Source organism: Dermochelys coriacea, chromosome 2, assembly GCF_009764565.3.
Source record: "Dermochelys coriacea isolate rDerCor1 chromosome 2, rDerCor1.pri.v4, whole genome shotgun sequence".
Classification (NCBI taxonomy): Eukaryota; Metazoa; Chordata; order Testudines; family Dermochelyidae; genus Dermochelys; species Dermochelys coriacea.
In genome coordinates this window covers 223,493,523-223,508,556 of record NC_050069.1, presented here as the reverse complement: position 1 = coordinate 223,508,556, position 15,034 = coordinate 223,493,523, and the positions used below count along the sequence as shown (strand labels likewise).

Genomic DNA, 15,034 nt, shown 5'->3' with positions numbered 1-15,034 from the left:
GCTCCTGCTTTGAAAGCAGCTTCCCGGCGGCAGCTCGAAAGCTCCCGAGCAGGCGGGCAGCTCCCAGCCGCCCGCCCCCGCACCTCCCACCCCAACGGGGAAGCCAAAGCAGACAGCGAGTCAGATTTTCCTTTTTAAAGCCTCAAAGTGGCCACGTCCTCACGAAGAATGGAACCAATTTCCCCCCCCCACCCCCCCCGCACGCGCGGCCCCTCCAGCCCTCTGCCCCGCCCTCGCTCCGGCCCCCCACCCCAGCTGCCGCCGAAGCTGCCGGGGCAGGTCGGAGATAAGGAGCACGTGACGGCCTGGGAGCCTCGCAGGGCCCCTAGGGCGGCTGCTTCGCCATTGGCTGCGAGGCGTTCGGGGACCCTCCAGCCCAGGGAACCTCCTGCCGTATAAATACGGCCGAGCGGGGCTTTATTATTTTAGCATCCCGGGCAGCAGGTTTCTGCTAAGTTTGGAGTTACTCGCCACGACTGTATGCCTGCGTCCCATAGGTAATATCTAACCACCGACCAGGGGCTCTGCAACACAAGGAGTCTGCATGTCTAGCAACTAGACATGCTCAGCTTTGTGGATACACGGATTTTGTTGCTGCTCGCAGTAACTTCATACCTAGCAACATGTCAATGTAAGTGCTTTCAGCTTGTTTGCGGTGTGGGGAGGTCTCTTTTTTGGGGGGGGGGGAGAAGGGGTGTCCTAGACTCCCCACTCTCCCTAGACTTCTTGTCCTTTGAGGGTGAGGAGCGGGGGGGGGGGGGAGCTCGGTCAGTGTGGAGCTCTGCAGCCTGCATCTAATGTCATTGCCGCTGAGCCAGTGCAGATTGTCCACCCAGTTCGGATTTACACTTAAAAAAAAAAACCCCACCAAAAAACACCCCGCTCTTTTTCTGTCTGAGGATGGCAGGAGGCCAAGGAATCCCCACGCTCTCCCTTTTCTCCTTTAAAGAAGATAGGTGTTTTCCAAAGGCGAATGGAAAGTCTTCATTTGTGAGCAGATGTTTCAACTCCTAGCAGGGGGATATTTGTAGGAGGCAGAGCAATCCTCCTAGCTGCACTAAAATGATAGCTGTGTAACACTTTTAAAAGGTCCGTGAGGGGGAGGGGTTGGAAAGCAACAGCTTACCCTCTCCTTGCAAGAACAGTAAAGTTAGGGCGTTGTACATCTTTGTCTGGGCTGCTGCTGCTGGCTTCTGCCCAAGTGGCGCCCTCTGGAGGGAGGAAACGAGTAGTGCAGGGGACCCGGTCTCAAAGTCTGTGGAGTCGGGATGGATTTACTCTGGAAAAGAATGGGGAGCGTCTCAGTTCATTAGATCCAACCCCAGAAGGAGAAGTTATTAAAGTTCAGATCTCTCGGGGGTTGGCTGGTTGTTTTCTAGAAAAGTTAAAATCGTACCTTTGGAGAGAGAAAGAAAGCACTTGTTAGGGGAAAAAAAATCTGACCATGTGAAAAAAGAATGTTTCTTGAGCTAGTGTGTAAAAAGTGAAGTAATATGCTGAGTATTGCCTTATGGAGACGCTGAGCTCTTCTCTCGCACGCTCCGCTTAACTCAGGAGTAGTGCCCCCTTCTGGTAAACTTTACAACCAGACGTTAGAGGTCTTAACAAGTCTTGCCTCTTAACTGAATGAGAAATTCAAGAGTCCCTTTGCTTTAATGCAGCATTTGAAATTCATTTGCACATCCAACACTTGTTCCTTTAAACGACTTTCTATAAAAATGAGCTGTGCGTACAGCCCATGTGGAAGCATCTCTAGACAAATGATCTATCTGGCTAAATACATCTGTGCTAGCTGTATTCCTTCAAATGGCACATGGATGCCATAAGTAAGCTTTTGAACACAATATTCCCATAAATTTCCCCATAAATATCCAATATGTTACACACAAGCAAACTGTTCATTCTACAGATGATGCTTTTACTCAGTGACATCCTTTCTGATAGATGGTTGATCTATCAAGAACATTAAGACAGCAATGACTTTGCAATGGTGACCAGTGTTGAATAACTGATTGTCCAGAGCACAGAAAAGGACCTAAAGATGTAAAAAGTTATCACTGTAATATCTTTACGACCATACTGGCTTCCTCTCTTCCATTTTTCTCCCTCTGGTGGTAAGAAGAAATAGTAATGCATTTTGCAAATCCAGTAACATTCTAAGAGAGAAAGAGACCTTCCAAAAATGAAGGGGATTCATGGGGAAATCCCATTATGTCAGTCAACCCTAAAGTTAAGAACATATGACCTTTTCCAAAAGGATAATAAGGAGAGAATTCAACCTGAAATAATTATCAATTAACAGCCAAAGTTTTATATTAAACTGCTAGTTTAGATAACTAGAATTCAGTTTGGTATTTGGGAGCACACCAAACTGATGTTTTAGTAATATGTTTTACATATCAATATTCTGTATATTGGATTATACCAGTCATCTTTCTGTTAAACTGTACCAACCACTGGCACTGGTCTTGTTCATAATAAATTGCCAAACTGAAAATTTAAAAGACGCACACTCAAATTTTAAACATATCCATTCAGTGTGGTCGAAATATAGTGTAAAGTACAGATTAATTTGCTCAATTTTGAGCCAGAATAGATATGTTTTAAATTGCTTGCAGTTTACAACAATTAAATAAAATGAGAAAAACATAATTTTATAGATTTTTCATTTGGGGGATTTAAAGCACTAAAAAACACCCTTGAACAATTTGTTATGTAGTATTAAATAACAAAAGTGTTCATAAAGAAAGTTATTTATCATTTAATGGCTAATCTAATTACTTTCCTATACCATGTATCTGTAGTCATTGTGTTTAGAATTCTCATATCAGAAATATTGGTGAGTTGAAGTAGGCCCCTCCCCCAACTTCATAAAAATGAGCTTGGAGCCATTTACAAGAAAATGGAAAAGTATTCCTTTCAATCAAGATCTTTACATGCATCAGTGTTGCTGGATTTGTCCCTTTATCTGTCTCTATGTCTGTCTCTCACACACACACACTCGCTCTCCTCTCCTTCTCCTCCCCCTCTCGCCCCTCACCTCCCCCCCTTTCCCTAGGCCCAATTGTTATTTTGATGGGAGATTTTCCTGAGAAAGCGCTGCAGGATCAGGTCCACATAGTACATCCAAGTCTTACAATATAAAATGTAGTTCTGTATTTAATTTCCTTAGTCAATCTGTTTCTCCACATAAAATCTCAGTAATTACTACTGTAAATTAACATTTTAATAATCTTAATTAAATGTTGGCATATTTTACAAGCCTTGAAATGTAAGCTTTTTAAAGCTATTGTAACCTACAATCTATATTTTCTTCTTTTTTCCTTCTTTTTCCAGCAAATGAGGTCAGTATAATTTCATTCAATATACAATATTCACCCTTAACTAACAAGCTAGGCACCTTTTCTGTTCAGAATTGGCATTCACTTACCTTAATTCCCAAGATGATCATGGGAAAGCTAGCAATCATTAAGTGCTATAGGGACTGACTAGAAATGTGCCCTCCCCAATTTCTAAATGGGCAGGGCTTTTTTAAGAGACTGCCTTCGTAGGTGAAAATAATATAAAGAGGAAATAACATAGCTGTGACATTTGGATATTATACATGGCCCTTGGGTTGGAGATTATTATACTTTACAGCTTAAGTATCTCTATAAACGTTGTTTAATCAAAAGGATTATGAATGAATTCAGGTGTGCTTTTATTTATACCTTGTTTGCATGCTGTGGTAAATATAAACTAGCTAATTTTATATGTAAGTTTTTAACAGATAGCTGAATGCATTAATAATCTAACATAATGTGTACAATATACATAATTCCTCCTAGATTTTAGAGCAATTTCACAAATATAGATTTTAGAGCAATTACAAAATATAGAACTTGATTTAAGAGGCTGAATTTCTGTGTTTGTACATTATAGTAATTTAATAGGGTTTGAGATGAACTGTTATTAATTTCAGTTTTGTTATAATTCATTCCTTTTTAGGCAACTGCAGGGCGGAGGGTAAGCATTGATATTATTATTTACTATTGTTTGTTTAAGAATTTTGCTAACATGAAATTTTCACAGACAAACTAACATTTTGTTGGATATAGGTTGAAAGGAAACATATTTATCCTGTCTTTCAGATACTTGACCAATTTAGCACTTAAATTATTAGACAGTAAAAAGACGAAAGCAGCTGTTGGGCTATATTTACACCAGTGTAAACATAGATTCTGATTTACACTGGTTTACATGAGAGAAGAATTGTGAACACAGAGAACTAAGTTATATTTAGGAAAGCATTCTTGAGAACATTTCAGAAAGCAATTGATGACAAATACACATTTTACACAACAGAGGTGCCTATTCAGGTCTATAATGATGGAGAAAATACATGTTGTTTTTAGAAATAAATAACATATTAGTGCTAATTATTCAGTGTGGAGTAAAACAAATATCAACTTTACAGGGATGTGTTTCCACAGACTATTCTGTGCTTATCTAACTAAAATATTGTTATAGTCTACTCCTCCTTCTCAATAAGTTATAGGGAAAAGATCAGTTATAGCTATATCAAAGTAACTATAAGTGGCATATATAGTATAGTAGTTTTGTCACACTTTCACAAATTGATTATTCTAAACAATGCAATTTGTTTATATGTGTTCATATATTTTGCTGGAGGACTGCATGGCAAATTACATTGTTTTCTTTTTCTTTCTGCAGGGTCCCAGAGGAGACAAAGGGCCACCAGGAGAAAGGGTAAGGAACCACGATTGTTGTTCAACTATTTATGTTAGAACAATTGTCTCTGGAGGAACAATAGGAAAGAACCAACCACATTAAAGCACAAGTAATGAAATAAATTCACTTGAGAGTTTTGTGTACACACTTTTATAAAAGTAAACTACATGGCAGACCAAATTCTGCCCCAAGTGACATTTGCGCAGCCTGCTTAAGGTGCTGGAGCTGCCCAGGTGTGAGTTCAGAACTTGACCTAGTACCTTTGGTCAATAGTCTGAAGAATAATTTCCAACTGTACACAGTGGAGGCCGGTGACATGAAAGTGGAGAAGAAAAGCTGACGCGGAAAGTTGCAGATTCAGAGCTGGTTCAAAGCATTGGGTAAAGATAAAACTATGCAAAACACTAAGCAGAATAGACAAAGCCTGCCCTGAGAAGCTTTCACTTATCGTAAATCAAATATACATGTCTTGAAAAAACTTTTATAGGCAAATGTATATTGTGTATATTCTACTGGTCAATGAGAAGGAGGTGTTCATTCGTGGATTTTGTTTATGTAACTGTAAATGAAGATAGTTACATATCTAATTACAACTTTCACCTCCTCCTATTATTTACATCCATTTTCTTTTTCTGGCTTGCTTTGGTGTCACGCAGCAGTTTTTTTGGGAGGAATATTTTTAATCTTCACAAGGTGCAGTAGTGATGGCTGTGGTTTTGCATCATTTTATATCATGGAAATGCCATGATATGGTGCATATTTTGTGTAATGATCACTTAAAAGCTTTAACACCCAAGCTGTAAACCATTAGGAAGAATACATATACTTGTGGCTGTATATTTGCTTTACACTATTTACTTCTATCTAAATCCATTTAAGAATTATTTTCCCTATTGTAACAATATATAGATAGAGTGCGTGCATGTGTACAGTGGTCCCAGTCTTGCTCCAGCTGAGGTCAATGGGAGTTTTACCACAGATTTCATTTGGAGAACAGTTTGGGCCCAAAATACAGAGTAAACTAAATGCTGTCCTCAATCACACCTGTAACTGAAGGCACAATGTAGCGGGGCTGCATGGGTGTAACTGAGGATAGATTTGGCTCACAATTTGGTTGTGTATATGCAGTTTCAAGCAATTATAGGAAATGAAGAGTATCGTCAGTTGTGGTAGAGGGACAGAACAGAAAATCTTTACAGCACTCTGTTTTGCTTCTGTTATCAGATTTGTAACTATATTGGGCCAGATCCACTGCTCATGTAAATTGGTCTCATTGCATTGAATGTAATGAAGCTATGCTGATTTACACCAGTGGAGGGTTCTGCCCAGCAAGTCTCAGCTGACTTCCTCCCACTTTTCAGGGGCAATTTTGTACACCCAGTCATTTGTGCCCACAATTGTTGCATGCCCAGTTATTTGTAACTGCAGAAGACTTAATTTGTGACATTTGGGCACAAAGGACTATGCCAATGTCAGCTGCCCATACTCACTTTGAATATGCCCTTTGTGCTACTTAGTGTGAATAAGTATGGCAGAATCGGGCTCTGTGTGTGCAAATTGCAAGTATAAAATTTGACAGTACTTCAAAATTGAACACCCCAATTTAGCAGCCATTTTTGAGAGCATGGATCTAATAAAAGCTCCAAAGAGCCTCTAATGCTCTAAAACATAGTAAACGTACTGTTATGGTGAAACAATATGGCAATGGAAGTTCAGACTGTGCTAACTTTTTAGAAGTTAACAGTCAGTGTTGAAGTTGCATATATGGGAATGTTCGAGAGTATGTCCTAGCTTCTTTCTTACCTATGATTTCACAAGTTCAGAGTCTTCTTCAACTACTCCTAACATTCACTTCATTTTAATCTTTTTGACTCTAGGGTCTACCAGGTGTACCAGGCAGAGATGGTGAAGATGGTCCACCAGGGCCACCAGGCCTCCCTGGTCCTCCAGGTCTTGGCGGAGTAAGACATCCAAATTTTAATTACTGAAACTGATCATCCATGCATTGTAGCATCTGATGATTAAATATACATCTATCAGAAAATAAAGGCATTACACTTTAGAATAGGAGAAAACATTCTGTTGGACTTGGAATGGGATGGGATTCTTCATTCCATTTCACTGAAATGTTCTTCAAGGGGTATATTTCCCATGATGAATTTGGGACCCATATAAATGTCAGTAGGGTGCTTAGCACATGCATGAAGGGGAGAATTAACTACTTGATTCCATAATACTATTTTTTTTCTTGTCTGAACATCTCAGAGCTGTGCACCCACGGCATATTTTTGTTATTCAGGAATTAACTAAATGAAATCCATACTGGTTAAGCACATGGGCAAACAAGACAGCACTTTTTGCTATTGGCTTCACGTGAGGGGAAGTTAGTATTGAAACCAAGTGTAGAAATTATATAATATAATAATTTATATATAAATAAAATAAAAACGTAGTAAACATACTGTTATGGTGAAACAACATGGCAATGGAAGTTCAGACTGTGCTAACTTTTTAGAAGTTAACAGTCAGTGTTGAAGTTGCATATATGGGAATGTTCGAGAGTATGTCCTAGCTTCTTTCCTTCTTACTAGCTAATAAACTATATCTTTCTTCCCTCTGAATTTTTCAGTATGAACAATATCAGTGTCTCAGAGCTTAAATGGATTGTGTCTCCTCTACCCTTTTTGCAGAAACAATGTGTGCATCGCTTGTTCTCAGAAGGCCTTGTTATGCCTGTTTAACCCTTTGAGTACACTATATTAACTTCATAAGAGGCGTAAGGTCTTAGAGATGACGTGTTAATGGGCAGGCTCTGTAAAACCCTGGGGCACCAGGGAGATTAACCTACTTTCATCTTCACTGGGAAAAGAAATGGGTTTGTTTGTTTGTTGTTTTTTCCCTTTTAACAGACATAAAATTGAAATAAAAATATTATGTTAAAATAATAGGAATTTAAAAGGAACCCAAAGCATGAAAGGAATATTTTCTATTTCATCTTGGTTTAAGAGTTGGACAGAGCATTTTCTCTCTAAAGATTTCAGAAAATAAAACATCTTCTATAAAAATCTGGAAACTCATGAAGTCCACTATAGTCTTTTTGAGAATGTAGGGGCACTTCAGATCTTCTGAAAAGCTGCAGAGCCCTAGCTCACTTGCAGGTTTAAAGGGGTGGAGCATTAGGTCCAACTAGTTGGTGCAATGATAAATGTACATAGCAGCTCAAATTGAGACTTGTCCAAGATGATTTAGGTGATTTAAGAATATTAACCTCTTCTAAATGGGCATAAGATTTATGTTCAGAATTTTCAACTCATATTATCAGTCTCTCTCAGCTACTGTTGAACAAATGTTGCTGAGAAAGTTGTGTGAAATGGCATAATTATTACTAAGGAAAATTTAATTTTTTGAATAAACACAGATGCACTCAATAAATGTTGCCATTATTATAGATTTTAAGGAAGTTAAAATAAACCAGTATCCAACAAATATAGCAAAAATCAGGTAATCTGAGCATATAAAATAGATCTAAAAGCCTGATAGCATTAATGAAGTTCTTATGTATAATATGAATTTCAAACATTTTCTCTCCTACAGAACTTCGCTGCTCAGTATGATCCATCTAAAGCAGCTGATTACGGCCAAGGACCCATGGTAGGCAACAATCTCCTTCATTCGACAGCTTACATAATATGTTTATTAATTGTTTCATTTGGAGCCTTACTACATATCTTGCCTGCATCATAACTGACAACATAGTTTAAAATGGATGTGATGATCATATCATAGTCAGAGTCAATGTAAAGTTTTTGCTGCCCTTTTGATGTAGGACAATTGAAAATGTTTGCAGTGCATTCTTAGAGCTAGACCCTCTGCTGGTTTATCTCATTGTTGTTCCTTTGACATCAGTGGAGCTGTGCCGATATAGACCAACTGAAGATCTGACCCTTATTTTATCAGGGAAGTTCATGGTCTGATCTTAGGTAATAGTTTCATTTTATTCACTATCCTTTTCCCCATAATGAGACATAAGAAAATTGTGTTTTGAGAATGAAGAAAGTTGACAGTGAAATTAATCTCAGTCCTATCAAGATAGACCTGGTAAGAGCTACCTCAGCTAATTCATCTCAGCACCATTAATATGAGAAACTTGTGGGAGCAAGTTCTACTCCCACAACTGTACGACTCCGTTGACTTCATTGGGATTACACAGGTTTAATAAGGGCATAATTTGGTCCCTGGATTCCATTTTGAGTCATCTACTTCCAATGCTTATCACATCTAAGAGTAATTAGGCAAAACAGACATATAAAATAGCTCTCACAATACAGAATGAATTGAGTAAAGATCAAATTGTATTTGATAAAAAACATATAGGCAAAGCCTATCCTGAGGGAGCGCCTTATCTACCTACTACTGCTAAATCTGTAGAAATGGATATTTTAGAAGTATATTTGCTTCTCCACTTGGATCATGTTGTATGAGTATGTGGATAGCAGAATATGGGCTAAATTCTGCCTTCAGTTAAATCTGTGTAACCCTATTGTAGTCAGAGGTGTAAATTAAGGTAGAATTTGTCTCTGTCTCCAGGAACAGTGACTACACACAATATCAGTGTTGTCAATGTACCTAAAATGTAATCAGTGAGTTGAATTCTGCCCTATTTTACAGCTGTGCAACCCCCTACTGAAGTTCCTAGTGGGTGTATGGTTGTAATTCAGTGTAGAATTTGTCCCCAACTTGTTCAGCTAAACTGTTCAGTATTGGGGCTGATCGATTAGTGTTTCCATTCTTGAAAATAGCTTAGATATGAAACTTTCATAAAAAGATGTTGACACACCTGCGTGTCATAGCATTAATTACATTCATTCCCTCCATAACCAATATGTATCACTGTTGTTCAGATTTTTCAGCTATATATGAATCTATTAATAGATCATAAAAATGTATTTGTACTTTGACAATGTATAGAGAAACAAATAGCAGGGTGTCTCATAATGCTTCAGTGACAACTCTGGGGAGGGATAAAATAATTTACAGCTGAACATCTAGATGGAGGCTGTCTCTGTCCCTGGGAGGAAGTGAGAAAATGAGCATGAGGATTCATTCACCCTGTGATTGTCACTGTTGCAAAGTGCTAATAAAAGAATTTTCCACAAAGAGTGAACAAATAGAGTATATCACCCCCCTACCAGCAACACTATTGGTGCTACATGGACAAAGATGAGCCTATGCCCCCTTGTTATTTAATACTTTTTTTCTCCTGTGACAGCCCTAAATAAAAAAGTGAAAATCAATCTGCATTCAAAGCTTTCCTTATCTTCCATGGGAGTTTTGAGTGCAGAAGCACTGAAAGATTGGACAGAATGGAATTTATACATATTCAAAATGAATCTGAGCTATGCCCGCGTTTACTGTACTCCTGCCTCCCCCACATACCAATATATATACCAGTATATAACCAATCATGTGAGAGTAAATAACTATGGTCTCCATGAAAAGGTAACTATGGGTAAATGATGAATTTTTAATGGAAACTACTCTATCTACAGATACATCATGAGTAAATTCTGTTAGCCTGAATGGGAATAATGCACTCATATGGCGAGAAGAATGGACTCCTTAATCACATCCAAAACTTGTGTGATTTCATAGTGAGAAATCTCTTAGATCTTGAATTTTAGCAAAATCTGCTTGTAGGAAATATTGTATCTTTATTTCTAAATGCCACAGAAAAAAAATAGGGAAAAAATGGGTGTGTAATTCACCTTCATGCAAAGAGCCAGTGCAAGGCCCATGCATCACTCCAGTCCTACGTAGACCCTATTTTGAGGGTTTAAGCAAGACAAATAGCCCACAGGCCTTGTTCAGGGAGTCAACATAGCAAGAATTTTACTCCAAATCATTACATATTTTGGTAAACATATCACGTATTGTAAAATACAGTTTGTGTAGTCTCACCATCCACTAAGATTTCTCTCGATCCCATAGGGAAATGTCCTTCTTTCAATAGGCATACGTTGCTTTCATTAGTTTTAATGAGGACTGACCACATTTTTAATAGACCCTAATTTTGCATAATCTAATGTATTGAAAAGCTATTATATATTTTTTCATCCTGCTCTCAGAATATCTGAAAATGTTCCCAAATTCGTATTTTAGATTATTATAATCTGTTAATACTTAATTATTTCAGTTATGACATAGAGCACTTTAGATCCTATAAAATATGAATTTGTATGATGGAAGTTTAGATAGATGAGTTTTGGGGTGGCTTATTTGTTTGTTTCTGTGTTTGCTTTGTAATATATAAAACCACTGTTAACAGATTGCATGCTAGTCTATTAACAACCCTCTTTAAGGGATTTGGCTTCATAATATCAGTTTAGCAGAATAAACTAGTAACACTTTATGGATTGCCTTGTGAAGTTCAAAAAATGCAAAATGGAGAATTTAAATTAAAATAATTTCTCCATATCTGACAAAATATTACATATGCAATGTATACACAGAGTCACTTTCCAAAGTAGTACACTGACAGGGATTTTGCAGTATATAGTAATAGTAGAATATAATCATTCATTATCTAGATTTTTTTTCTCTTATTGCCCTGCCATGATATCAGTTTTCATTGTTCAATATCTCTTCCTTTCCTTTGAAGAGCCACTGACAAGGTCGAGAGACCCTAAAATGTAACTTTCTTTAACAATGGCTTTTTTGTTGTTTGTTTATGACTGTGGGGATGTGCATAGTTGTGTCATCATCCTTTCACACTGTCTGTTTGCTCACAAGAATAGTACAGGCAAGCCAAGAGGAGGAATGACCGTGTGCGAGAGCACTTGTATCAGATCCTCACCTACAAGCCAAAAAGACAGTAGAAAGTCTAATGACTTGTCAGCATTGGCAGTGTGCCTTAATAGTTTCATTATATCACATATATACTGTGCTGAGTTGGTGGTAAGCTAATAGGTGAAGAAGAGTCAGGGGACTCCTAGGTTCTGTTCCCAGCTCTGCCTTTGACTGGCTGTATGCTTGAGACTGATCACTTTAACCTCCTGTGCTTCAACTATTGCACAATGGCAGCTGTAATCCCTTCCTACTCCTCAGGAATGTTGTCAGACTTAATGAATTAATGTTTGTAACATATTTTGTGCTCCTCAAATGAAAGGCTCTAAATAATGGCCAAGTATTATTATTATTATGCTAACAGGATTTTTATATATTTTTTTCTAGGGTATAATGGGACCCAGAGGCACACCTGGAGCAAGTGGACCCCCTGTAAGTGTATTCAGATTACAGCCATTGGGGTGGAGAGAAGGAGCATATGCATATAGAATATGAATAGTTTATTCTATAAGACGATATTAAGAAAACTTATTTTTTCTAGGGTGCTCAAGGTTTCCAAGGACCTGCTGGTGAACCTGGTGAACCTGGTCAAACAGTAAGTAGATTTTTTTGCCCCTTACTGTTAATTTGAAGCAGATCTGAACTCTGAAATATGTACATATGTGCATGTCCAGAGGAATTTGAATGTATTGTTTCCATTTGCTCCTGTCACAGAGATAGGCCTGAACCATGAGGCTTAGACTTCCACAAGTCTAACGTCCATAAACCACAAAATCAGCTGGCTTCCACAAAACTTGGGACGGAAAGACTCAGAACCAGGGGACCATGTCAGGCCCGTCTCTAATTCAAATTGAACATCAAAGCAATTGAGCAGTCTCACTTCAATTGTTCAACTTCATAATCCTGGTGCTTTTTTTGTAGGGTCCCGTTGGTGCTCGTGGTCCAGCTGGTCCTCCTGGAAAGGCTGGTGAAGATGTAAGTAGTTATTAAACACCATTCATCTTCATTAGAGTCAGATGTTCATGATTAAAATATCTAAATTAAACTAATTTTATTTCAGTGGCACCCCTACATGTTCTGGTGACAATTACTCAAAAGTGTAAAACACACACCAAAAAATGAATCACAACTCCCCAACCATTGATTTTATAGAAATCATGTTGCATTTTGCAAAAATAATGTAAAACAGACAAATATTAAATCTTTCCAATCTGACCTCACACCTCAAAAATACAGGAAAAGTGAAAATAAAGCAAATGTAGCATCCATGCACTGAAGATAAGCTCCATCAATTTTTAAAAAGTGGTTCCATTTCCTTTGTTTACACAACTAGTTTTCTTTTCTGTCACTTTTTAGGGTCACCCTGGAAAATCTGGAAGAACTGGTGAGAGGGGCGTTCCTGGCACTCAGGTGAGAAATTGCCTCTCGTATATTAAACCGAACAATTGCCTCGTAGTTGATAAAACCTGGGGACATTTAGGAAAAGGAACATATTAGCAGACCAGTAATACTGGCCTGAATGGACTACTCTGCTATTCTGCTGCCATTCCATACCCTAAGGGATTCTTCTGTATGTATATTTTTCTGTATGGAGCTAGAGGTTCTGTGTATCAGAAACATTTAGGGGCTTATATTTATTTATTTATTTATTTTGGTGTGGGGAAGGAATTGCACAGGAAGAGGAGAATAGGTCCTTTAGTGTAGAAGACTACACTAATATAGAACATATTTGGTGTCCTAACAACAGCTATGATCTACACCCTATGCATCCCACACAAGAACTTGGCAATTGGCTGCTTATTGTTAATAATTTTGCTTAATAGGCGCCTGACCCTGTGAAGGATAGGAATTGACAATGCTGAGTATTTCACAGGTTCAGGCTTCCAGCCTATAGCTAAACTCTTTTTCCTAATTTATTAATCTGATCAATACATGAGTATATTTTGTGAAAGTTATCGTTTTTCCCTTTAGCTATAATTGCTAATGTGAGAGATATTCTTCACTCTCCCTCTGTTTCCTTTAAGGGTGCTCGTGGTTTCCCTGGAACTCCTGGTCTGCCTGGCTTTAAAGGAATTAGGGTGAGCATATTTCTTACCTATGTGGTCAAGCCTGAAAATATCTCCAGATCTTGAAGTCCCCATAAATCTGTCACAGATTAATGTGAGAGACATTGTAAATGTATGGATTAGCAAAATGAGTCTTGTTAGACCCTTGAATGTGTCCATGATATAACAAAATGGAAGAAAAACAATATGATTAGCATTGAGGGTTAGTGGAAAGATCGACCTTCCACATGTGAATGACAGTTTGTAGGCATGAATAAATATTGGCAAGAAGATATATTTTAATAATTATTTTTTATCCAATATAGGGACACAACGGTCTGGATGGTCAAAGGGGACAAGCCGGTGCTCCAGGTGTCAAGGTAAAAACTAAATCAGAATAATGGAGTTTAAAACATAGGGCACTTACAACTTCTTCCAGCAAAATACACATGCTATTATCTCCAATTCATCTCCTACATTGTCACCTAAACATTTCTCAGGATGAAATAACTCCGACATCAGCTGACCCATGTAACAGAAATGCATGTCATTTCTTAACAAGAGAGATCATGTCTGGGGCCTTGAGCTGTTACTCACGAGATTCGTTCTACTGAGTAAGAGCTGCAGGATTGGGCCCCTAAGGATTAGCTTTCCAGCAGTATTTAAAAAATCATGATTCTCCTTTCCCTACACCCTAAGTCCATTACAATGAAAATCTCTCCCCTTTCTGAAAAATTTTGTTGCCTTAGCCATGTATTGTGGTACTGCCTTCTGTTAGAACATTGATGATTAGTGATGTTGCTTTAATTTAGATTGTGTTGGTCTTTCTGGGCTTTTTTCTTCACAACACCATACTTTAGCAACAGATTTAAAGAGCAGTGTTGCAAAACTGAATTTAAACGTGGCAGAGAAATGCAGAATCACATAGACACAGGCATTTTTAACAACTTATTAGGTTCCCCATCTAGTCATTCTTTCTTTCCTTCATACTTTTCCTCCCTTTTCATTTCAATCCTTCATAGCAATGTTGATAGAAACAACCAATTGTGAACTAGGATACTTTTGCTTATTTCATACTAGAAGTTTGATTTTGACAGTTCCTAATCAGCAACACACAAATTTCACACACAAATTTCACACACAATTCCTTTCCTCACTTTTTTTCTGGGGGTCTACTAATGAATGCTGCTGATTGTAGTACAGAATTCTCGTATCTCTATGCAGCATGCTACCTGGTTGCTGACTTCTTTAATGGCAAGCTATTAGGCTATCAAAATTTCTGTTAAATACTTGTGGGTGAAAATCAGACAAAAATTGTGAAATGAATGAGAGAGCAATTATTAACACATGAGTTATGAATACTAATGACTCGAAACAGAGTAAGCCAATTCAATAATGGTGTATCTATGCTGATT

General features: G+C 38.0%; 1 protein-coding gene across 1 annotated transcript in view; it reads left to right on the top strand.

The window, feature by feature from the left end:
• The first annotated feature begins 368 nt into the window (after positions 1–368).
• COL1A2 (collagen type I alpha 2 chain) overlaps positions 369–15,034 on the top strand; it is a 49,805-nt gene continuing 35,139 nt past the window's right edge. Inside the window, exons 1-12 of the mRNA XM_038389436.2 lie at positions 369–631; positions 3,337–3,344; positions 3,988–4,005; positions 4,714–4,749; positions 6,609–6,692; positions 8,326–8,382; positions 11,962–12,006; positions 12,116–12,169; positions 12,496–12,549; positions 12,931–12,984; positions 13,599–13,652; positions 13,946–13,999. Of these exons, the coding sequence (XP_038245364.1) occupies positions 562–631; positions 3,337–3,344; positions 3,988–4,005; positions 4,714–4,749; positions 6,609–6,692; positions 8,326–8,382; positions 11,962–12,006; positions 12,116–12,169; positions 12,496–12,549; positions 12,931–12,984; positions 13,599–13,652; positions 13,946–13,999 (588 nt within the window). The 5' untranslated portion in view covers positions 369–561. The remainder of the gene's footprint in view (positions 632–3,336; positions 3,345–3,987; positions 4,006–4,713; positions 4,750–6,608; positions 6,693–8,325; positions 8,383–11,961; positions 12,007–12,115; positions 12,170–12,495; positions 12,550–12,930; positions 12,985–13,598; positions 13,653–13,945; positions 14,000–15,034) is intronic.